The 25,422-nt window shown below is 52.1% G+C and overlaps 1 protein-coding gene across 4 annotated transcripts in view; it reads right to left on the bottom strand.

Annotated features, from left to right (window-relative positions):
* Positions 1-25,422, bottom strand: part of LOC123847676 (NHS-like protein 2) — a 120,000-nt gene that overhangs the window by 54,020 nt on the left and 40,558 nt on the right. For 2 of the 4 annotated variants that reach the window (XM_064574246.1, XM_064574248.1), the window contains exon 1: positions 12,351-13,306. The exons of 1 other annotated variant lie outside the window; for it this stretch is intronic. In XM_064574246.1, coding sequence (XP_064430316.1) covers positions 12,351-12,393 — 43 coding nt within the window. In that variant the 5' untranslated portion in view covers positions 12,394-13,306. Of the gene's footprint in view, positions 1-12,350; positions 13,308-25,422 lie in introns of those variants that run through there. One more of the 4 variants, XM_045879485.3, reaches the window with a different exon arrangement.

Below are 25,422 nucleotides of genomic sequence, written 5' to 3'. Positions count from 1 at the left end.
TGGTTTCCCTAGCAGCTTTGGGACCGTCTTCCCTGCCCCAGTGGCCCAAGCCCTGGGCACACAATTAGCTAAGCTACTTGCCTCCTCCTCGCTGCCAAATGTCAGTCCATCACCAAGTTCCATTGCTTCTGCCTCCAAAAGAGATCCAGAAGCTGACCACCTCTCGCCAGCGCTGCCACCACCCCAGTCCAGGCTAGCAGGGCTGGCAGAAGCCCCCGAAGGGCCTCCAGCTCCATCTCCTGACCTCTCACTCTACACAGAAGCCAGAGTCAACTTTGACCAAGAGAAACTCGACCCTGTCTCTCTTCCGTGTGGACCTGGGGTTGGTGATTCTTTGGCTAATGTTTGCTGATCCCCCCTGGGCTATATCCTTTAGGTCTGGCCTCGTGCCTGGCAAGTGGCAGCCCGATTTGTCCAATGGCAGAATGAATTGTAACAAGTAACATTTGTATGGGCTTGAAAGGTTAACACCTCATTTGACGCTTAGAAAAACCCTCTGTTATGGGTATTGTTCTCACTTTACAGAGGAGGAAATTGAGGCTCAGAATGTTGCCCAAGTTGATGGAGTTAATGCAGGGCATGTTGAAACTCAGGGTGTGGGGGTCAAAACCTATGCTTTTCTTGCTTACACCCGCCCTGGAGGGCTTTAGGGGTGTGGAGGGGCACAGAGTCCAGAGGCACTTTCTTGGCTGTATAGGGGGCCACTTTGCTTGGGCCTTTGGGACCCAGGGGCAGGCCCTGTGGGGATTCCCTGCCAACTAGCCAGGGCAGAGTGAACTCTAAATCAGCCTTTCCTGCATGACTTATAGAGCTTCTATAACCACAGTGACCTTATTTTCTGAATCTCAAAACAGGATTCTTGGTCTGACAAACAGAACCAAATACTCGAAACTAGGACTTTTCTGGAAAATCCAGGGCACAGAGTTGCTGTTCTTGTAACATATGGCAGCTCCATAATGGGTACTTCTTAGCTAATTCTGACCCAGCCACCTCAGTCTCTGACATCTCAAGAAGATTCCTTAAAAAAAACCCTGTTTTCTGGGCCTCCTGTTTCTAGGCACCGGATTCTTGCCGCCCACACTTTTTGTTTGTTTAATTACTTCCCTACTCTGTCTTATCTTCGCTGTTAACCACTCTCTTCCTGGTCTGCCTCAGAGAGTCTCTCGATCCTGCTTGCTAATGGATGTCACAAATGACTGAAAGAAACAATAAGCAAAAAGTGCTTGGGGACCATGGCAACAGGGCCAGGCACCGAGGACCGCCCTTCCTACCCCTCCTAGTTTCTGTTTTAGGCCAAATGCTGCTGATAAGGTCTGATGGTCCCATTGTGTCGCCTCATCAGGGTAAAGCTGCGGGCCAGAGGTGGTGCAGTTCCAGAAAGCACTTTGCAATGCTGTTGCTTCTCACCGTACCCATGTTGCAATGGTGGGCTCATGGTAAAGGCCATTGCCACACCAGATTTGGATCTGACCTTTGCCCCAAGCACTCATCGCACTTGGTTCGAGTGCACCCAGAAGCCCCAGACAGCCAGGCAGGCACCAGCATTACAGTGACAATTGAGAAAATTCAGTGATCCTCCTCTTGGGCTTCGAAGCCAAGAATCATAAATCCGTTCCAAGGACTTATCCTGGAGTCTGGGAAAGAAGGGGATTCTCAGTGAATCGGGGTGCAAGATTTCTTCCCATAGAGGTTATAGGTCTCTCTGATGTACCTCTATGGTGCCCCTGGACAAAAGGGTGGGTTCCAAGAGGGGCTGGGCTGTGAACCCGTCTGAGCCTCAGTTTCCTCATCTGTAAAAAGGAGCAGCAGGAACCTCCGCCCTGCTTTTCTTCTTCTTTTTTTAGATGATGAACTATTTCAAGCACACAGAAAAGTATTAGGAACAAACACATTTCCCTATATTTGCCCCAGAACGTTTTCTTTTATTTTCTTTCCATTTTTTTTTTTTTTTTAGAGAGAGAGAGAGAGCGAGCCCGAGCAGGGGGGTGGGGGGTGGGCAGAGGGAGAGGGAGAGAGAGAATCTTAAGCAGGCTCCACGCTCAGCATGGAGCCCTACTCGGGGCTCAATCTCACGGCCCCAAGATCATGACCCGAGCCGAAACCAAGAGTAGGACACTTAACCGACTGAGCCACCCAGCTGCCCCCTGGAACTTTTATTTAAGGAAATAAAATATTACAGGTTCAGTTGAAGCCCCTTGTGTGCCTCAATCACATTCCCCTCCCCCACAGAGGTAGCTGTCCTCCTGAATTGGATATCTATGATGCACACGCATGCTTTCAAAGGCACTCTGTATATGCTCATAAACGATATACGGTATACGGCACTGTTCTGCATGTTCTTCAACTTCATATACGTTCTATAGAACTGTATGTATCTTTCTGTGGTTTGCTTTCTTTTTTAAAAAAAGATTTTATTTATTTATCTTTGTGCATGTGCGCACGAGAGAGAGAGAGCGAGAGAGAGCGCAAGCACATGAGCGGGGGGTGGGGTGGGGGGAGGGGTAGAGGGAGAAGCAGACTCCCCGCGGAGCAGGGAGCCCGATGAGGGACTCGATCCCAGGACCCTGGGATGATGACCTGAGCCGAAGGCAGACGCTTAACCGACTAAGCCACCCAGTCGCCCATAATGAATGAATTTTAAGAACTAAATCTCGGGCGCCTGGGTGGCTCAGATGGTTAAGCGTCTGCCTTCGGCTCAGGTCATGATCCCAGGGTCCTGGGATCGAGTCCCGCATCGGGCTCCCTGCTCCTTGGGAGCCTGCTTCTCCCTCTGCCTCTCTCTCTCTGTCTCTCATGAATAAATTAAAAAAAAAAAATCTTAAAAAAAAAAAAAAGAACTAAATCTCAACACCCATCAGTGGAGAGATGAATCACCTATGGGACACCCTCCCCAGAGAATACCTTACCCCTGGAAGAAAACAGCATAAGGAGGCCCTTACCCGGGAGGTGACTTGTAACTGCTTGTGTATTAGACAGAGATACCCCTCTCTACTGCCATGTGGGGTCCTGGCCAGAGCCCCGTGTCTTTCCCAGCAATCAATTCCAATCAAAATAGGGAAACAGTCGAGGGAATAAAATAGAACTCAGGTGTGGCACTATCAGAGCGAGACGGAATTTGTAAGTATTTGAAAGGAATGTTCGCAAATTGATGAGATGGCTTGCCGTGTCTCAAAGCTAAAGGACCAGCAGAAAGAAAAGAAAAGAAAGAAAAGGCTTTTTTTCCTTTGGTAATGAACATCAGTAAGAGACAGTGTTGGAGGTGACTGGCGGGATTTGACTGGAGAAATTCAAATGTATCTCTAGAAATGCGAGCATACTTTTATTTGCTGGGAGCTTAGTGGATAAAGCCGGAAGGTTTAACTTTTTAATTTTTTTAATTATTTATTTATTTGTTTTTAAAGATATTATTTATTTATTTGAGAGAGCAAGCGAGAGAGTGAGAAAGAGAGAGAGAGAGCGCGGGAGCGCTCGCACAAGTGGGGGGCAGAGGGAGAGGGAGAAGCAGGGAGCCCGACTGACTCGGGGCTCGATCCCAGGACCCCAGGATCATGACCTGAGCCAAACGCAGACGCTTACCCGACGGAGCCACGCAGGCACCCCCCTGCATTCGTCTCCATATACCACGCTGCCCCTCTACATTTGGAGACAAGTCTATCAGAAACCCAGGTAATTAATTTGCCAAGTTTGGCCATCTTTCTTCCCTCACTCAATTCACTTCCCGCGTCCTCCACACCTAGACAGGCCACCCCTCCCCACTCCCAGTCTTTACTGAACTTCCACTCATACCTCATGACCCATCTCAGGCAAGCTTTCTGGAATCTTTCCGCCCATTAGTGAGCTGATGCCACAGGGACTAATTTGGAGCTTGGGAAACTGCCTTGTGACATTCTTTATTTGGCCATCTTGTGTTGTGAACTAATTTTCATGGAGTCGTTGGACTAAAATATGGATATCATTTTCTCGTTTACAAAGCACTTACCTAACTATTGCTTCACTGGAGCCTCCCGTGCGTTTTATGACGTAGGCAAGGCAGGTGGTATCATTATTGTCATTTCATTCGTGAAGAAACTGAGGGGAAGGGAGGCTTCTTGTTCAACGTAGCACATGAGGAAGGTGGCCAAGAGGGAGCTAAGTTTGCCTGCCTTACCAAGAACCTTATTCCCTCAGCCAGAATATCAGTCCCTGGAGGACCAGGAGTACATTTTCGATGTTTCTGTGCACACTAAAGGGATAAAAAGGAAAGCCATTGGTGTTCTGATGAGAAGCTTACCAAAGAAGATGGGACACTGAGTCAACCAAAGGGTAGATGGTGGGGACATGCCAAGTGCTTAGGTCGGTGTTGCATGCTGGAGGGACACCAAAGCCATGGTACTCGTCCTCAAGGAGCTTAAAATCTTCAAGTGAGGCCGAACATACCGAACAATTAGAACGCAATCAAGCAGGAAATAAATGTGATTTCAGGTGGTACACAGATAAACTTTTTTCTTTAATTAGCACATCAAACCTGCAGCGTTGGGCAAGTAAAAATTTTTTATTATTTTCGGACGCCTGGGTGGCTCAGATGGTTAAGCGTCTGCCTTCAGCTCAGGTCATGATCCCAGGGTCCTGGGATCGAGCCCCGCATCGGGATCCCTGCTCAGCGGGGAGCCTGCTTCTCCCTCTGCCTGTCACCTGCCACTCCCCCTGCTTGTGCTTTCTCTCTCTATCTCTGACAAATAAATAAAATCTTTAAATAAAAAAGAGTACACTATTTTTATTTTTTAAAGATTTTATTTATTTATTTATTTATTTATTTATTTATTTATTTATTTATTTATGGGGGTGGAGAGGGACAAGCAGACTCCACACAGAGCACAGAGCCCGACGAGGGGCTCGATCCCACAATCCTGAGATCATGACCTGAGCTGAAATCAAGAGTTGGATGCTCAACCGACTGAGCCACCCAGGCGCCCCAAGAGTAGATATTAAGAAAAAAAAAATTGCACAGATAGCAAACAAAATTCATGACAGTGATACATGGATGAGTGTGATTTGGGAAACTGCCATAGGCCCATCAGGATAAGAGATGGGCCGGGGACAAAAAGGTGGAGTATCTGCCTGAGCAGAGGTCTGAGACACGGCAAGAAGTTGGGACAGACCAACCTGGCTGGGGCTGAGTGCAATGAGACTTGAAAGCGCCTTTCCAAATCTCTATCTGGGTGAGATTCCAGAGGCTTCCGTGAGCCAGTCTACGAAGTGTGGGCTAGATCCGGAGTCATTTCAATTCTCTGTGCGGCAGGAATACAATGAAAGTGGTGCTTTGAAAGATGGGTCTGGCGGTAATACACCATTATGAACTAACTGGGGACTGATGTGTGGCCCGGGACTACCCTTGCTGGCTGCCACACAGAAGGTGCCACCAAGACGTAAATGCCACGTGAGAGTCAGGCTTCGAAGTTCACGTGAGGTTAAGTTTCTCTCATGGAGACGCACATGGGAGTGTGGCTGGTCATGTCTTATTTGAGGTGTTAAAAAATGATCGAAAACTTGACAACAAGGCTGTCAAGATGGCTGAGCACTCTTTCAAGAACATATGAGAGTATCATCCATGAGGCTGCTTGACTATTCGCTATGGACTACAGTCCACTCTGTAAAGTAAAAAGTTACCTCGGAGAAGGCTGGCAAGTTGTGAATGACTTCTGTCTGGTAGAAATGAAAGTTATTTCTGTCCAGTAAGGAAGATAGCACCAAAGGTTACAGTTTTCTTATCCTGGAGACATACCCAGTCTTGTATCCAACTTTTTTATCTTATTCCAGCATTCTTCTAAAGTCTCTCCTATCTTTTGGTCTCTCATGTCTTTGTTTAAACTATTTTTTTTTATCGTGGTAAGCTAGGTATAACATAAATTTCACCATTTTAATCACTGGAAATGAATAGTTCAGTGGCATTAACTATATTCACATTGTTGTACAACCATCCATTTCCAAAATTCGTCATCACTCCAAACGGAAACACCAAGTACTAATTTTCCATTCCGCTCTCCTCCTAGCCCTTGGTAACTTCCAGTCTACTTTCCGTCCCTATGAATTGGCCTGTTCTAGACATTTTGCATAAGTGGAAGCATACATTTTTTCTTTTCTGTCTGGCTTCTTTCACTTAGCAGAATGTCTTCAAGGCTCAACCATATTGTCACATGGATTAGAAGTTCACTCCCCTTTATGGCTCTCTGTTATCAGGATATACCATATTTTGTGTATTCATTCATCCACAGATGGACATTTGGGTTGTTTCAGCCGTTTGGCTATTGTGAATAATGCTGCCGTGAACATTCATATCCAAGTATCTGTTCAAGTCCTGTTTTCAATTCCTTTGGGTCTATACCTAGAAGTGGAATTGCTGGGTCATATGATAATCTGATGTTTAACTTCTTTTTTTTTTTTAAGATTTTATTTATTTGAGAGAGAGAGCGCAAGCACATGAGCAGGGGGGAGGGACAGAGGAAGAGGGAGATTCCAGCCCAGGACCCTGGGATCATGACCTGAACTGAAGGCAGACACTTAACCGACTGAGACACCCAGGTGCCCTGATTTTTTTTAAGATTTTATTTATCTATTTGAGAGAGAGAGAGAGAGAAAGAGAGTGAGAGAGAGAAAGAAGGGGGGAGGGGCAGAGGCAGAGGGAGAAGCAGACTCCTTCTGAGCAGGGAGTCCGATGTGGGGCTCAATCCCAGAACCCCAGGATCATGACCTGAGCCAAAGGCAGACGCTTAACCGACTGAGCCACCCAGGCGTCCCAAGAGAGAGGAAATTTTAATTATAGTTATGTGAGTGATGGCAAATGAAGGCACGCTGAGCACGGACAGAGAGTGTGTACATTATAATTCTCTCTGGGGACATATGGAGACTTTTCTCCTCTGGAACATAGAGCCATTGTTGGGTTTCTACAGTATGATAGCTTCTGCTGGGGAAACTCTGGAGAAAAGCTTTGCTTTACGAGAACTCCTGGACCAGACGGACCACAATGGAACTCATCTGGAGAGATGCTAGAATTCTTTTGGTACAGCCTCAAATGGGGCCAGTACTGACAGTTGACAGGAAATCTTGTAGGTGGGGAATGAAGAGAAGAAAGAGACTGGGCCTAGAGTTTGAGGAGGAGGGTGGACACAAAGGTGGGGAGAGGGTCCAGCCTAGGGGTGGGGAGGGGACAAGGGGCAGCTTGCCTTTCTCAAGACCCAGCTCCTCAAGGGTAATTTTTAGTTGCTTCTAAATGGCCCTTTATTCAGCCTATACAATTCCCCCCCCCAAAAAAAAACCTCTCCTAGAGTATTAATCACACATAAAATCAGAGATACTCTTGGCTTCATACATTTTAATGTTTCAAATCAGTAAAGTTTTGCCTTTTTGAGTGAGATTGAAATTTAAAAAAAAAACGCAACCCATTTCCCCCCTCACAGCTCAAAAGGAACTAACTGGGTTTTGATCACAATTTTCTCACTTTTGAGACAAGATATGGAAGAACAGATGAGTGTAATGGCAGAATTTCACAGGTGGTTAAGAATGTGTAGGGAAAAAAAGAGAAGCAGAATAAAAAAGAATGTCACTGTTATAAATATGATCAGAATATATCTATTTCTGAAAGCATAGCAGGCAGGTTAAGAAAATAAAGGTAAAAGCCTACTTTCTTCTGACACCTTAATTTTGCTCCCTCACAGGGCTATGACAAGGCGAAATATATGTAATAAGCACTTTGCCAAGTGCAAAGGACTGCACATGGCTTTGAGAGGGGCTGGGTGGCATAGGGCAGAGAGGGCACGGGCTGTGGGGCTTGACCGTTCAGGGGGCCGGCCTGGCTCGGGGGATTCTGACCAGCGGTTGATATTTAAGTGAAGCCCCGGATCTTAGTTGTCACATATGTAGAGTGAGGGCAATAAATCATGCCCTAGAGGGTTGTTAGAAGGGTCCTATGATAAGGCCTCCAAGAGAAGCAAGAACAAAGTGGTGTGGACACACGGTCTGCAGTAGACATTGTAGCACTTACCACAATGTTCTGGAAGAGTCTCTTTACCTATCTATTATCCCGGTTATACCAGAAGTTCCCTGTGACTTGTCTCTGGCTCCCTGCCTCTAAGCACAGTGCCTAGAACATCACATTCAGCCACTTATTCCTTTAAAAAAAAAAAAAAAGATTTATTTTTATTTATTTGAGAGAGAGAGGGAGGGAGAGAGAGCACGAGTGGGAAGGGCAGAGGGAGAAGGAGGGAGAAAATCTGAAGCGGACTCTGCGCCGAGCACAAAGCCCAACGAGGGGCTCGATCTCACGACCCTGAGATCACAACCTGAGCTGAAACCGAGAGTCGGACGCTTAACCGACTGCGCCACCCAGGCGCCCCTCAGCCATTTATTCTTTTCACAAATGTTTAGTAGGCTCTTCCAGTCACCAAGTCTTGACCGCCACACTCTGCCCTGCAAATCACTGATCTCTTCTCCCCGCCTCCCCAGCACTGAAGCCTCAGAGCAGGGGGCGCTGACGAGGCTCTTGTGGTGGACACGGTGATGTCCCCCCAGGTTCCCCCAGGACCGACTGCTGCTGGCTGCCAGTCCTCTTTGGGCCCTGCCCAGCCACCTCCTCAGAGGAGTGCTGCCTCGCCCAGGGCCATGGGCCGTGCCCGGGGGCAGCCTGCATCTGGTACCTGGTCTCCTCACCCTGACTCAGAACAACCCTGAAGGACCAATCCAGTTCCAGAGCTTCTCGTGGGATGAGCTGAGGCTGTTGTTAGGACAGCGTCACAGCCCAGCTTTTCCCTTGAACCAATACTGCCTCCTTCGTTTAGATTCTAGGTGGGTTTTTTTTTAAGGTTTTATTTATTTATTTGAGAGAAAGAGAGAGAGAGAGAGAATGAGGGGGGAGGGGCAGAGGGCGAGAGAGAAGCAGGCTCCCCCCTGAGCAGGGAGCCCGACAAGGGGCTCGATCCCAGGACCCCGGGATCATGCCCTGAGCCGAAGGCAGATGCTTAACCGACTGAGCCACGCAGGTGTCCCTAGATCCTAGGTGTTAATCTCAAAGGCACCCCAATACATGGGACCTGCAAGAGCCCCCCCTCCCCCCAGGCAGCAGTCCCCAGACAGGCTTTGTGGCCTGTGTAGGCTCTGGTTTGGCATCTGGAAAGCCTCGATTCCAAGTGATCCCAGGAGCTGTGACAGTCCCCAGGGCCCAATCACTGTGCACAGGCCTCACTCGGAGTCACATTTGTATCCCCTCCCCCACCCCCTCCCTCTCTAAGTTTTTCTTATAAAATGCATTTGGAACCAATAGGGTTGAAGAGGTCGGCTTATAAACAAATAATTATAGCCACGGGAGAGACAGTATAATAGAGAAAGAAATGAGCCTCGTGCTTAGCTTAAAGGACAGCTTCCTAGAGGAGGTAGCATGTACACTGAGTCTTGAAGAACGAGTCTGTGTTTGATGGGCAGACAAGGGATGCGGGGGAGCCTTTGCAGAGGGCACAGCACGCCCAAAGGCTTGGCAGGCTTGGAAGAGCATAGTGTGGGGGAGGGAGGGGAGTAAGGGACAACGACGTCCAGAACACTAGTAGGGGCAGACCGCGCAGGGCCTTCGAGGAACTTGGTGCTGATCGACTGCCACGTTCCAACGGTGCCCAAGCTTCCGCCATGTAGGTACCACTTGGGCGAGCTTTGCCCTATCTGGGCACCGCCAGCCCTGCTCATGATTCACTTCATCTTTTTCTCGACAGCAAGGTCTTTTGCTTAAGTAAATTTCTACGAGAGGAAATTGTCTCTGGCAACCAAACAGCAACACAGAAGGAGTTTCACTTGCCCCAGAGAGAAAGTCACTGTAAAAATAAATACCGTGGAAACCGAGCAGAGTAATTAAATGCTATGTAGATATCACTGCGTGTCAGTGGCTTCGGGCCCGAGACCTGCTCTAGCTCTGTTCCAAAGGAAGATTAGCACGCATTACAGAGGTGCAAGAAGAGCAGGGCGCGTGAATCATTTTCTCGCCACGTAATTCAATGTTCTTTAAAGCTGTACCGTGTACCATTAAGATCACCTTGGAGTTCCCTTCCCTACGACTGCTGACTAGGAAAGCACTTGGGTAAACAATAAAGTGCCCTACAAACGTGGCTGTCATTACCACTCTGTTACCACTCCTTGGCTCTGGGGCAGGTCCCTTCGATGGAGCTGCCCCTTTGTCGGCCCAGCGAAGGCTTCCCGGCCAGTGCTTGCGGTGACTGTCATTCCCCGCACTGTGGGAGAGAGAGCAGCAAGGGTGGGGCTGCGACAGGGGCAGGACCCTGGGTGTGCAGGGCACAGACGGAGCGAAAGGAACTCTACGGCTCCTTGTTTAAGGTGACTGGTCCCGGGAGCTGCCGTCCGCAAGGCGGAGGAGAGCAGAATATGGAAGCAGAGGTGGGAAGCAGCCCCCCCGGACCATCAGAGCACCTCCTCTACTGGGCTGGGCTCCACAGCTCAGGGCAGAGCTGGAGGCTGTGTCGCTTTCAAGCTGGATGTGACTTGGGGTAAGTCGCCGAACTGCTCTGAGCCCCAGTCTCCTCAGTGGAGTCCGACGTGGGTAAGGATAGCACCTGCCTCCTATAGGTTTGCTGCGAGGGTCACACGAGGCAAGACGCGCAAAGCTTTGTGTACAGGGCCTGGCACATTACTTAGCATGACTTCCTCTGGCCCCGGCCACAACTAGACCCCTGACGATACTTTTTTCCTCCTGGCTCTCTCTTCCCTAGCCCGGCCCACACCTCCTGGCCCTGTCCTCCGTCCTATTCCTGTGCTCACCTGCTGTCCCACTTCTCCAGCTATGGGGTTCAGAAGGAGTCTTTCAAGTATTTGCAGATAAGAAAGGTGAGGGGGCACACTCCGGGGGGTAGGACGGGGACCTCCTTCACCTGGAGAGAGAGAGAGAGGAGGGCGGGTGTTCTGAGGCCAAGCAGCCTGCATCATCCCGCTGAAAGCAGAGGCCGGCTCTGGCCTGCAGAGAACAAAGAAAAGGTTCTGGTCTCCTGTGGCGTTAGAAGGCAGCGCCTGAAGCAAGTCCCTCCATTAAAAGCTACAAGGCAGAAGGTTAAATATAGCCCTTTCCAGTTGTCTGGGACAGAGATTTATGAAATGTCAGAGCTGTGTTAGCGAGAAATGATGTTATCGCTGCTCTGTTTTTAGAGAGTAGCAAGAAAAGCAAAAGAGAAGAGAGAGAAATCTGCACTCTCACCAGTGGACAATGGGCAGCCATGGGAGGATCTGGAATGGCCGGGTGCGTTTTATAAAGTTGCGCCCTGGCCACAGAGTGGACAATGGCTGGAGGGGGGCAAGAGGGGAAGCAGGGAGCCCAGCAGGAGGGAGAGAGACAGGGTGCCAGGGAGGTGGCTGTGGAGGCGGGAGGAGGGAGCCCACTGCAGGGTGGGGCCGGGCCTGCATCCCGGGGGGGGGGGGGGGGGGAGGCGGGGAGGAGGGGAGGGCCTTTTCCCCCCTCCTTCTCAGAAGAGGAAAGCCAGCCTTGTCTTCCCAAGGGCCTGCCTGGTGACTGAGAAAGGCAACCTGTCCAGAGACCCACAGACCCCTCACTCCTTTCCAAGACAGCCTATGGAGAGGCTGCTAGAAAGTCCCTTCTTATCCACAGGCTACCTCCAGGACATTTCCAAGGGCGGGCAACTGCAGCGTCACCTCTCCTATCCAGGCTTATCCTCTTCACCCAAGCCAGAGCGGGGAGGCTGGTGCGCCTCGGGACTCTGAACTCTCTTCCACCCTACTGCCAGGAGATCTGGCTGGCACTGGGATTAGAAGGCACTGGGTCCCTGGCTAGTAACCTGTGTGAACGATGACCGGTGATAGGCATCTCTTTCCGGCCCCTCCCTGCCCCCATGCTTTGGTATTGCACACACACACACACACAAAATCCGCATTTCAGCAGGAGTCCAGGAGGTGGGTAGAGCCCCAAGACTGACCGAGAGGGCATCTCCCCCCATCCGAATGAGCAGAAAGTACGCAAAGTCGATTTGTAGAAAATGAGCGATACGGGATCTCTTACGCACGCACTAATGTCTCCTCGGTCACTCTTATATCCCTTTAGAATCCCAGATCATCAGGGTTGGGATGTGATCACATCCACCCTCTCCTCCTCCAGAGCCACCCAAATTTGAATTCCTTTTACAGCGCCTCGGCCCAGTGGTCGCGCCGCCCCTCCTGGCATGCCTCTAGTCCTAGGGGAACCCACTTTACCCCAAGACGGCCCAGGCTGCCTCAGGATAGCTCCAAGTGCAGGAAGCCCCTCCTCCTCCACGGGCCCCAATTCCTTCCCTTCACCCCTCCACCGAGCATGCGACCCTCCTCCTCCAGCGACTCACCTCCCCGGCTCCAGAAGAGGGTGACAGACTCGGCTCTGTCCATCCTAGTGGTGTGGATGACCAAGACGCCACATCCAGCAAATCGTCATGCGAGGGAGAAGTGTGTTGTGGGCCCACACTGCGGGCAGGGGGGCCAAGGGGTTCCACACTCTTCCAAGCCCCGTCCCCAGGCTCCTCAGTGTGGGACCCAGGGACTCTTCCCGAACCCCGTTCCCCTGCACCCCGGCTGGGTCAGTTTGGCCCCATCGGTCACATGCTCTGCTGCCTGTGGAGTTGGCCCCTGGGCTCCGCAGCCCAGGGAGAGCAAGGCTGGATTCGACAAGTGAGGTTCCTCTCTCTCCTGCTTCCTTCTGCCCCCACCGCCTGCCCACGGCCACACTGGTCCAGGGGGTCCCGTCACGGCAGACCAGGGAGGAGCGCCTGCCAACTGGTCTTGTCTTTCTCTAGGAAAGGTTCTCAGCCAGAGGCCCGAGTCAGAGCCCCACAGAGGGCTGACCTCCCATTCGGCCCAGCCGCTGGCCTGCAGTGAGGGGAAGTGGGCAGGAACTGGCTGTCTGAGTCAGCGCCCCTGGTCTATTGTCACTATGTGGGCCCCTTCCTTCCCAGAGGAGAGACGTACACAGAGATAGGCCTTGTTTTTTGCAAGTCTCTCTTGCACACACACACTTTCTCTCTTGGCCCGGAACGAGTCTGTGCACCACGGTTGAATGCAATTCAATTCGGTTTCCTCAACTCTCAGTGAGTGCCTACTCTGGCCGACGATCATGCCTATGGCACGGAGAGGTGATCTCGCAGCATCCTCCCTAGAGGTGCAGGAGTAAGGATGGCGCGTCCCAGAACAGGGGAGAAAGCCGAGGCTCAGAGAGGGAAAGAGGCCCTTCCAATGTCCAACAGCTGGAGAATCGTGAGATTCGGTGTCCAACCTTGCTCTCCGCGGCATCAGGTGGAGAATCCCGCTGGTCTCCTTCACTGCTTCCCCCCCCCCCCCCCGCCACCGTAGGGCAGATTCTAGCAAAGTCTATCTCTCAGGGCACAAAGCATGAGAGAATCGTTGGTTTTAAGCCATTTAAAACCTATCTTGTTCACGGGCGCCTGGGTGGCTCAGTCAGTTGAAGGTCCAACCCTTGATTTCGGCTTGGGTCATGATCTCAGGGTTGTGGGAGCCTGCTTGGGGTTCTCTCTCTCTCCTTCTCCCTTTGTCCCTTGCCCACTACGTGCGCTCTCTCTCCCTTCCTCAAAAAAGATCTTGTTCAAAGTCGTTTCTGTGTATTTAGAAGGATGAGGACCTGGGAAACAAGTCACCTGTCCCAGAAGCCCATTACAAAGGGACTCCATGACCAAACTGGCAAAACGAACACAGGCAAACAAACCACACCTTGTCCCAGTAACCAACCGTCTTCTAAACGGAAGGGAGGCAGCCTGGGTTCTCGCTCACAGGATGAAAAGAGACCTTGCCAAAGTTTTGTTCTCTTTCTCATTTTTGCAAGAGATGTGGAGAGACGGGGAAGCAGCTTGAGGGAAGGAGGCAGCGCTTCTCCCGGAGGAACCACCTTGTTGCCCCCAAGGGCGCTGAGCACCTCTGGTACTGACAAGACTCTCAACTCCTCGAGGGCAGCGGCAGGCCTGAGGGTCTCTGGAGGCCCCATCTTCAGAACATATTTGTATGGCTTATTACAAAAAGCCATCTAAAAAGATGGATGAAACTCCCAGACAAGGAGAATGCATTGTGTTCGCAGAGCTGGGAGAGGGTTAGTTTCTAGAAGCAAGGACTGTTGATGTCATCATTCAAGGATTTCAGGAGGCTGAGGCCCAAGCAGTGAAGGCTCGCTGCGTCAACACCGAAAGGGTAACCTTGGCAAGGCTGGCTTCCTGGAGGCCAGCCCACAGCAGGTTAAGGAGGGAAGTGGGAGCGGAGTGGAGACACCTCTCAGCAAGTCTGGCTGTAGTTCGAGAGGGAAGAGATAGGGCCATAACTGGAGGACGCGGCAGAGCTGGGAGGTAGATGTTTGTTAGGATGGGAGAGATGCTGTGGGTTCCTACATTGAGGAGCTTCCCCCAAACTGCTGCTCACCCTGCCCTCCGCATTCCCCACAGGCTGGACTTCATCTCAGGCCAACTGAACCAGACTTTCTCAGGCGTGGAGCCCAGGCACTGATAGATAGTATTTGCAATCTCTCCAGGTTGAAAACCATCCGCTAATTCTTAGTAGACACTGAAGTCCAGTCTTAGCCCAGCTAGTGGGGGGAGGGCAAAGGGGGCCTGACTGTCTTAGCTCCCTCGTGCTGGCAGCTTAGCATAGCAGCTAGGAAGACAGATTCGGAAGCCCAACGGCCTGGGCTCGAGTCTCAGTCTCACCTGCGTGCCTTGGGCAAGTCACTTAACGCCTCCGAGCTTCAATTTCTAATCAATATATCTGTTGTGTAATTTGTAGTTTCTAACCTATATAATTCCTTCAGGAGATAATGAAAGTACCTATACATAAGGTTGTTGTGTGGATCGAATGAGTGAATATCTGCCAAGTGCTCAGGATGCTGCCTGGCTCGGAAGAAGCTATGCTGGGGCTGGCCTGTGCCTTCTAGTATCCCTTCTGAACATGCTGGACCTCTACCTAAGGCTCAGGGGGGCATCCCTTCAGAAACGTCGTTGGTCTTTTATTTTATTTATTTAAAAGATTTTATTTATTTGACAGAGAGAGAGAGAGAGCACGCACAAGCAGGGGGAGCGGCAGGCAGAGGCAGATGGAGAAGCAGACTCCCCGTGGAGCAGGGAGCCCGATGCGGGGTTCGATCCCAGGACCCTGGGATCATGACCTGAGCCGAAGGCAGATGCTTAACCCACTGAGCCACCCAGGCGCCCCAGAAATGTTGTTGGTCTTATCCTCAGCTTGGTCTCCCATTGGCTATCATCCCTGGCTCACCTCACACAAGCCTGAATGTGTCAGCAACCTCAGCAGCCACTTCTCATCTGGCCCCCTCTGGGCTGGAGCTGATTGCCGTTGCTGTGGTAGGAACCGCCATCATGCATGACCAGGACCATGTTGTTTGGGATGGGAAGAGTCTACAAATTAGAGTCTTGGCCGGTATTTGTCTTTTGTTCCCCTCAACTCAGGTTTTTGAGCTCTTTTGGCTGGAGTCCAGGCAAACTATTGCCCCCGGGTGGGGAAATGGTGGGCGTGTGTCAGTTTCCACAAACACAGATCTCATGTTTGGGAGGTTGAGGGCCTGGCAATGGTAGGAATGGGGGCTGCCTTCATCCTAAGAGCCGGCGGTGTGACCTTGGGCTCTGTGGCCGCCGAAAGAGATGTCACCCTTTCCAATTTTGCTCTTTACTCTGAGCAGACAGCTGGCTCCCATCCCCCAAGCCAGGCCTTGCAGCACCCAGAGAATCGGAGGGAGCTGGTGACAGAACCAAAGGCTGGGGCAGATGTCCAGGAAGATAGTCATGGTGCGGGGGCAGAGACAGTCAAGAGTATGGAAAGGGGGAGGGCGGAAGCATCCAGTGCTCAGCAAGAAAAGCCAGGGCAGAAGTGCGAGGAGCTCAGTCCCGGAAGCCAGAAATCCCAGAAGTGAGGTCCCTGAAGCAGGAACAAGGCCCCGCGCTGCTGGGTGGGCCCGAATATTTCAAAGGAGCCATACTCTGGAGATGGGATGTGCCTTTTATCCCTCCTGGGGCACAAGAGAGGGGCATGTCTTCTCTGAGGCAAGCCTAAGGGACCTACACCGCACCTGCCTCACCCGGGCGTCTACAAAGTTCACAAAAGGAATTCACAGAGACGGTTCTGTGCCACCCATCTCTAACGCCAGAAAGCAGACTCAAAGAACACACTCCACCCAGATGACAGGGAGCGATCGAGAGCCTCATCCCGCTCCCGGGACCCCACACCCCTCCATCTGTGCTCTTGGAGAATATGACAGGAGATTGACTTTTTAAATAGAAAATCTGCTACTGAGAGAGATGAAGGTTTCATCAAAGACCATTTACTCCACAGGGATGCAGATGGCACTTAGGATGCTGCATTAGCTCAGATGGTTTGGAAGGACTGCCCGGGGGGGTGATGCGGAGCTGACCTGTCAGTGTACAGGACCCCCTACCAGGGACATCTTTCCTTGTTAACTCAAACATAATTTTTTGCCTCTTCTCAATGTCAGAGCCTTGTGTGGTTTCTCCCAGCTTGATAATGGTCATATGGACATGGTGGCACAGGGCATCTCCACCAGGTGGAGATGGGGAGATCCCAGAGGGCATGGGGACCACTCCTGGGCGGTGGTGACAAGCGGTGTGGTGGGGGGACAGGGGCTGGACCGGGGCCCGCATTAATCTCTGTAGCTGGGTGACCTTGGGCACATCATCTTGCCTCTGTGGGCCTATAAAATGAAAGTTTTGTGGGAGACCAGTGGTTTCCAAACACCTATCTCACCTTTATTAAAATACCCGGGTCCCACCATACTAGACAAAAAGTCTGTTTTTCCCACAGAGGATTTTTCAACGCTCACAGGCAAAAATAATAACATATACACACTGTGCTCCCCAAGACCGCCTCCACACCCCTCTCGGCACTCATTGAGAAGTCCTAGATTAGGAGATCCCTAAAGATCCTTCCTACTCCGACAGGTTTTTTTTTAAAGATTGATTGATTGATTGATTTCTGAGAGAGAGAGAAGAGGAGAGGAGAGGCAGAGGCAGAGGGAGAGAGAGAATCTCAAGCAGACTCCCTGTTGAGCGTGGAGCCCGACGTGGGGCTCACGACCCAGGAGATCATGACCTGAGCCGAAGCCAAGAGTTGGACGCTTGGCCAATGGTGCCCCCCAGGCGCCCCCCCCCCCGACGACAGTTTTAAGCAGTAATAAAGGCAACACACCCATGCTCCTCGCCAGCACCTCATTTCATCCTCACAACCATGCCGAGGCAGGCACGATGAATTCTGCCAGACCGAGGAGGTAATGGGCCCTCCGAGAACTTAGGTCACTTGCCTGAAGGTGTACAGCGAGTAAGTGGCCACATCTGGCTGAGAGTCCGAGCAGCTGAAGAAGTCTTCGCCATGTTCTTTATCAATTACTCTCTCCACCAAGTTTAAGCATTTTAGAGGGTGAGCAAAGCCCACGACATTTTCCCAAGCATTCCTTAACCCTGGCTAAAAGCCGACAGCTAGACCCGCTTAATCAAATTCAGTGGCACCCAGCGCCCAGAGAAGACAAGACCTAGCCGCACAGGCCAGCCTAGCTTTGCGGTCAGCTGAGGTGGGACAGTGGCAAACGGTACCTAATGCTTTCGTCTCAAGGTGCTTGTGTATATACCAGGATAAGGCTTTACACCGCGCAGCATTTCCCACCTCGCAAAGCCCCGTGAAACATCCCACATCATTTGTTCTGCACCATAGCCCCGTAAGGCGGTGGAGGTGGTTATCATTAGCATCCTTACATTCCAGATGAAGAAAAGAAGGGTACAAGGGCTGAAATCACTTCCCCCAAACCTCAAAGTAAGGCTCAGAGCTGGGATTCAAACCTGGGGCTGCCCACACTCAATCCACACGTTTCCCCATGCCCCGTGGCTGCTGCTTTCCGTAAAAAGAGGCTTTTACCCTTGCACTGATGTCTTTCGAGGGTGTTTGCTGGCTCAGAGAAATGATACGATTTGGTTTCTCAGCTTCACAGAATGATTTGCCAGTGCAATTGTTCTATATGTTAGTGGTTTTTATTTTTCTTTGCACAAATGACATTATAACAACAGTAATGAAAATCTAAGGGAAAGAATAATTCACCGACAAGCCTGCCACTCACAATGCATCAAGGTTTGCTTTTTCCACAATTCCCTTCCAGTCCTTGCTCGTGTGCAGACATACTTTTTACAGGGCTTTGTAAAGCTCAGCACAGATACAATTCTGTATTGTGCCTTTTGTATGGGATCCTTATTATAAGCGTTGTCCATGTTGCCCAGCTGTCCTCAGAATTAGCTCTTTACGGCTCCATCCTACTTCAGTGAGGTGGGATGCATCGGATTTACTTAGCCATCTCCCTGTTATTTGCCCTTAGGTTGGCCAATGTACTTTTTATACCCACTTTTTGCTTCCTTCCGGTTCTGGCCCAGGAAATGTGTGACTATCATGATTGGCCTCAAGCCCCAGGTCTCATGCCTCTGCCTCCAACAGGTCTCACAGTTGTGGGAGGTGAGGAGCACCAGGAAGTATTTTGTTTGGTGCCCTAGAGCTTCACCTTCTCCCATACCACCTTCCAATGGGCTCCTTAAGTCAGGTTAGGAAAGAGGTCTTTGGGAGGAAGGCCCCCAGAGGGATTGGGGCCACCTGACTCCCTCAGAAGCCCCTGCTACTTGAGCACGCATCATACCGAAATCAAGGATCGTGAGACTTCTAGAAGCTAATGAATAGGAAAGGGCCGGGTCAACTACAAAAACGCCTTGCAAATGCAACGAAAGGACTTCTGCATTTTGCTTCGGCCCAGAGGCCAGAACGGCGGGCCCATTTGCATCTTGGAGCCCAGCTCACCTTGCTCACGGCACAGGGATGGCCGCCAGGGTTGGGGGAGCAGCTCAGAGAGCAGCAGTAATACCAGTTCTCTCTGCATCCGAAGCCCCTCTCAACACCCGCGTTAGGCTTACACTCAAGAATACCCCACTTTCTTGCTAGCTCAGGAAGCCTCAGCTCCAGTTCCTGGACCCAACAACAAGCCTCCAATGAGTTTGAGTATTCCAACAACACAAGCGTGCCATCAACCAGACATATGGTGGGCCTGCAGTCCCTGTTGCTATAGAGATGGGCTCGCCCTACCAGAACAGAGCCACAGAATCCTCCTTTCACCACATCCGGTCTCCAGGGTTACTGACTCCCGCCACAGTTGCAAAGACGCCGGGAAGCCCATGGCGTGGCGCGCCAGGGGCGAGTTTGACAGTCAGACGGTCCTGGGCTCCAGTCCTGGCTCTGCAACTTCCTGGGCGTCAGGCCCTGGGGCAGCTCTCCTCCTGAGTCTCAGTTTTCTCATTCGTAAAATGGCATCCACAATCCCTGCCTGGAGGGCGTTCCGAGGGTTCAGTAAAGTTGCAGATGGAGAGTGCGGGCATCCCTATCATAGGTGTGCGCTCTTGGTTCCTTTGCCCTTCTGTGTGGGCTAGGGGTCCAAATAGATGGTTTATATATGCACAGCTCTGCACATGCTGGGTAGTGAGGGTGGTACTAACACACATCTCCCCCTACCCCATCCAGATTCACAGGGCAACAGGGCTGCAGCTCACTCAGGGGGGTACAAGGAGGGGTGTGAAAGTTGGTGGGAAGTCAATTCCAACTCATGAGCTCGGCAGACAAGGTTTTCCAGCGTCAAAGCAACCTCTGCCTTCCTCATTCTGGGGCCATCCCAGTGCCAGCCCCACCTGCACCCCCACCCGCTTTGCAGCTGCATTGCTCAGCCCGGCTGCTCCCCACGGTCCCCCAGACAGGCCAGGCTCATGACTGGTTCCATTCTCAGGGAAGACCCGTGGTGTTCCCCCGTCTGCAGTCATAATCACTCTTCTTTCATTTGAGAAGCGAGTTCAACTTTCTCAAAGTTTTCTTAGTTATCTCACACCACATCTTCCCAACCACCCTTGGTGGGGGGGTGGGGGGTGGGGGGGCTTGTGTGTGTTTAGGATCTCCTTTAAGAATTAATAGCTTTTTTTAAAGATTTATTTATTTATTTGAGAGAGAGAGAGAAAGAGAGAGGGGGAGAGAGTGCGCGAGCAGGGGAGAGGGGCAGAGGGAGAGGGGGAATCTCAAGCAGGCTCCACGCTCAGGGTGGAGCCCAAAGTGGGGCTCGATCTCACGACCCTGAGATCATGACCTGAGCCGAAATCAAGAGCTGGACACTTAACCGACTGAGCCACCCAGGCGCCCTGAATTAATAGCTTTTTTTAGCCGAAGGATGAAGGTAGCAGAGGTGAATGAATTGCCTAAGATCACCCTGCTGGTTCCCAGGCAAGAGAGATCAGAACTCAAGCCTTCTAAGGCCTGGTCAACGGCTCTTTCCCACCCTTTGGTAAACAAGTTTTAGCCGTCGCCTTCGAAAAGCTCACATTTTACTAGGGGAGATAAGCATGTCACAACAACCATAAAAATGACAACGAAGCCAATCTGAAAAGGCTACATACTGTATGATTCCAACTATATGACATTGTGGGAAAAGCAAAACCAGGGAGACAGTAAAAAGACCAGTGGTTGCTGGAGGTTGGGGGTGGGTAGGGGAAGGATGAATATACTTCGATCACAGGAGACATTTAGGGTGGTAAAAACACTCTGCATGATACCATAATGATGGGTACATGTCATCACACACTTGCCCAAACCCATAGAATATGCAACCCCAAGAATGAACTGTAATGTGAACTATGGACTTCGGGTGATAAGGATGCGTCAATATGGGTTTATCAGTTGTAACAAATGTCCCACTCTGGTGGGGGATGTTGATCATGGGGGAGGCAGTCCGGGGGGGCGGGGGGTATATAGGAAATCTCTATGCCTTCTCCTCAATTTTGTGAACTTAAACTGCTCTTAAAAACGAAAGTCTTTGTTAAAAAAAAAAAAAAAGCCAGATGAGAAGCACATTGAAAAGACATTGTCAGCAATGATAAAATTACAAAGTACCAAATTAGCACAGGGGTTGGAAGGATGAACTCCGTTGATAAATTTTGTATGGAGGAAGGAGATCAGTCAGGGAAAGCTTCAGAGAAGAGGAGACACCCAGTCAGGGCTTTGAAGGGTGAAGAGGAAATTGCCAAGAGAAGATGGGGGGCTAGAGGGGGGCATTCCAGGCAAAAGAAAGCGCATTTGTGAAAGCATGGAAGTGCTGAATGGGCACGGTGTAGTTGGAAAACCACAAGTCATTCAAGATGGCTAGATCATCAAGTTCACAAGGACGTAACAGGAGGTAAGGCTGGAGAAGTAGGTGGGTCCGATCATGGAAAGTCTCCATGGCGTGCGAAGGAACATATACTTTACCCTAGAAACCACCGCTTCCCAAACCTAAGGCAATCGTGTCTCACATTTTCAACTTTTTCCATTTCCATGCACCACCTGTAATACTATTTACTTAACTATTTTATTTTAAAAGACTCACTTTAAAACACTTAATCTTGCCCTAATAAAAAATATATGAGAAACCATGGGCTGGATTTGCTAGTAATATTTTTTTCCGATACACACCAAAATACATACAGAACTCTGAAAGGTAAAAAAAAAAAAAAAAAAGTTTTCTCTGGATCATGTACAAATGATCCCCTGGGCCACCTGGGACAAGCGGGGCACACATTGGGAGCCATCCTGAGCTCCCTGCCCCAGATTAGCAAGGCTTGGGCTCATAGCACGAGAGCGCAGGGTCGGATCACTCTGGTGGCGGGCTGCACTAGGCGTGGCCAGGAGAAGGGCAAAGGTGGAGGCCGGGAGCCCAGTTCTGGAACAGGCCAGAGGTAACAAAGGTCTGGACTCACACTGACAGTGGGATAAGAGGAGGGGCTGCCAGGTCTCAGAGGAAGACTCAACAATAAATGCTAGTTGAATGAACGGATGGATGGACGGATGGATGGACAGATGGATGAGTGAAATTTTTAATTGTAGGGGAGGGAGAGAGAAGAGCAGATGATGACTCTAGTTTCAAGTTTGGGTTCCTGGAGAGATGGTGGTGTCACCAAGAGAAAATGGACGAGAGAAGGGGGAGCCTCTTTGCCGGGGTGGAGGGGAGTACAAGAGGTGCTTAGCTGACCGTGAGGTCTTTGTGGGACATTCAGGTGGAGATGGAGCAGTTGACTGTTGGTTTGAGCGGGGACTAGAGATGTGGAGGCTAAGCCTCTGGAGGTGGTCTCCTGGTGTGGCTTTACCTGCCAGGGGAGAGGGTGTAGTGTAAGAGCAGATGCAAGCCCCATTTGGAGCGCTCTGAAGGAGGGATATTTGCATCTGAGGGTGGGCAACGCAAGAGGGGCTTTCTTCCTCCCTGAGGCTCTTCCTGGCGACCTCAGGACAGACCTGCCTCCCGACCTCAGGACAGACCTGCCTCCTGTGGCTGGGCCTCACCTCCTCCCTTAGACCATTCGGCTGTTTCCTGTGTCTATCTCCTCTCCTTGCCCAGTCAGTGGGCAGCCTGGGGCCGAAAGGCTAACTGGTTCTTTCTCTAGTTAGCTCAGCAGGACTGAGCGTCCCACCAAGGCTTCGGGGGCTGCCTCGGGATGGTGAGTGAGCAGGCACAGTGCCGGGGAAAGGCGAGGGCCAGGAGGTGAAGTGGGGAGGGAGAAGTAGTCCAGAGGCCACCTCCTCATGCCTCCAGAAGCTGGTCCAGCAGCTACTGCTTCCAGGATGACCCTGGATGGGAGCTGACATTGAAGATGCAGAGCAATTTCTAAGAAATGAAATAGCAGCCAGTGAGTGTCCCAAGAGGTAGCACCAGCACTTATGTGGAAAGTGATCCTCAAGCTCCCGTACTGGGTGGCCGAGTATCTCCATGTAACACCCGTGGGGCCTGAGCCTCCAGCTCCGTGCCAGGGAAGCAGGACGCCATGAGGTGATGGCTGGGCCATCCACCCAGTGGTGGCCTCAGAAGAGTACGTCCCCAGAAGATTCCAGAGAAACTTCAATGCCCAGAACATTTGCTGTTGGCTCAGTGCCCCACAGGGGCCCAAATTAAGCCCACCTAGGAGGTCAAATCAGGCCCAGCTCCGACAGGTGGACCCCAGGGGCAGTTACCCTGCCTGCAGCACATTCCAAGTTGCTTTCCAGTAGCTTCCCTTGCCCCGACACTCTGCGAGACCCCTGTTCCAGGGCTGCCCCTAGAACTGGCTGGCCCTGGACGACTCCCCATAACCACTCGGCCGGCCAAGTTCCCAGGAAAGGGCAGAGGCAGCCCTCTGGTCCTGAGCATGGCAGGCTTTTGGCAAGACCCCAATCTGTGTGTTGCTTTCTTACGGTAAACTTGAGTTAAACTTAGCAAAAACTTTTCTTTCCTTCCCGCTGGCCAGAACGGTAGACGTGGGCCTCCCAAATGGGTACAGAGAAAACCATGGGCTTCTTCTGTGGGGAGGGGCGCTGAGTAGGGAGACGGGGCGGGGGGCACTAGCAAGATGGAGGGAGGAGCGCAGGGAGGGGACCCCTGGTCCTCATGCATGTGGCCTAACCTGAGGCGGCAGTGGAAGGTGCTTCCCAAGTGGCCAAGGATCGGGCAGGAGGGGAAAGAGTTGGTGCAGGGTGACCGGGATAAGAGAAGTTTCGTCCACACTGCTCTTGGACGGCTTGGGAAGGCAAGCTAGGAAAAGTTGTCTCCAGATTCTGTCTTCCTGATTTCCAGCCTGTCAGCATCCAGGAAGAGGCTGTTGGGGGGAACTATGCCAGCACCCTTGAGTCCACGTCTGGAGGAGGCCAAGTGATGACGCAGGGCACGCCCAGGGCAGGAGGGCACCAAGCTCAAGGCTGGCACATGCTCTTCTCACCCATGCAGTGAGGAGAGCTCCCCTCCGGGGCTGGGGCAGGAGGTGGGGGCAGGGCATTACACAGCAAGAAACAGATTTGTCTGGCTCATTCCATGCATGCAGCATATGAGGTAGAGCCAGGAGAGGTGGAGGTGTACAGTGCGAGGGTGGGGGGGGGGTGCCGCTGGGGGGGAGATGAAGGTTCGAATAACAAAGGAGTCTCGTAAAGGATAAGCCATGCATGGTTCCAGGTCTCTGCCTCCTGGATCCAGACAGAAAGCACCGTCCTAGCAATAAACTTCAGTCCAAGGCGCGTTGCTCACTTCCCAGACGGTCCAGCCACCCTCCAGAGGCTACATGGGGTTGCTGGCGAGGAGGCTGGCCCCTGCCAGCTCCGGGAGCTCTGACTTATGCAATTCAGGCTGGCGCGGGAGCAGCGGAGCAGGGAGTTCGCCCGCAGCTCCCTCGGGCTCTCTCCCCGCCCCCTGCCAGCCCCTGCAAGTCACGCCAAGGGTCAGGGGCCCCGCGCGGCTGCAGCTGGGGAGGCCCTGGCTGGAGGAGCCCCAGAAAAAGGAGGGAAAGGAAGAGAGTACCTGTTGCTGAATGCATCCTGCTTTGGCTCTTACTCCTCGGTTGCTTGTGGTGAGAGTTGCCCATCATTCTGTTCTGGACTGGCAGCCGCCCCGTGGCTGCCGCCGCCTCCTCCTCCTCCTCCTCCTTTTCCTCCTCCTCCTCCCCCTCCTCCTCCTCTTCCTCCTCTGCTTGCGCTCCTCCCCAGGTGCTTACATCACCTCGGCTTCGCTTCTCACACACATGGCTCATCCGAATCCCACTTGTGCCCCTGGCACACAATTGTCCAGACCTGACCCTCTCACTTGGACCAGAGCCTGCTAGGAGCTTCTCTCAGCCTCTCTCTCTCTCTCTCTCTCTCCCCCTCCCCCCTTCCTCTGTCTCTCCCCCTCCCCCTCCCCCTTGCTTAGGGCTCCACTCAGGTGGAGCGGCCCAGGCTGCAGGGGAGCCGCAGCGAGCGCTGCCGCGGCCCCGCCTCATCTGCCTCTGCAGCCGGGGCCAGCGCGGGCAGCCTCGGGGCCCCGACTCGCCCGCCCAGCTGCCTCTGCGCTCAGCGCCGTCATTGCTGCGGCCGCTCGGGCTCCGCTCCGTCTGCAGACGCTTGCGGGAGCGAGGGGCCAATAACAGAGCCTAATCCGGGAGTGTGACAGGGACCGGCGACCGAATGTGCTTCCCAGGAATTCTAAGAGATACAGCTCCCTGCTCCACGGGGGGAGGGACCCGGGTCTGTAGGGGACAGCGGCCACCGGACTCGGGGCTCCAGCCCTGGCAGAGACCCGGGGAAAGTCTGGCAGTGCGACGCGGCCGGCCTGCGGGCTTGGAGCGAACACAGCCAGATGCCTCCCGCGTGGCCAGCGTGGCCATCGGGGCGGACCTGCCGCCTTGGCAGACACACCTGAAGGCTCGCTCGCTCTCCCCTCCCCTGCCCGCTTCGCCTTCGCAGGGGCAGGGCTGAGCTGGCAGCCCCGGGATTCAGCGCCTGGAACTGGGACCCTCGGCAGCCAATAAGAGGGCTCCTTCCATGAGTCCCACTGTAATTCCCGCACGCTCTCTCCCTCTCCCTCTCCCTCCC

The sequence above is a fragment of the Mirounga angustirostris genome, unplaced genomic scaffold (assembly GCF_029215605.1).
Source record: "Mirounga angustirostris isolate CCGP_5_RB_7025 unplaced genomic scaffold, mMirAng1.0.hap1 SCAF_11, whole genome shotgun sequence".
Classification (NCBI taxonomy): Eukaryota; Metazoa; Chordata; class Mammalia; order Carnivora; family Phocidae; genus Mirounga; species Mirounga angustirostris.
The sequence above is the reverse complement of the archived record's forward strand: the minus strand, read 5'-3'. Positions and strand labels throughout refer to the sequence as shown.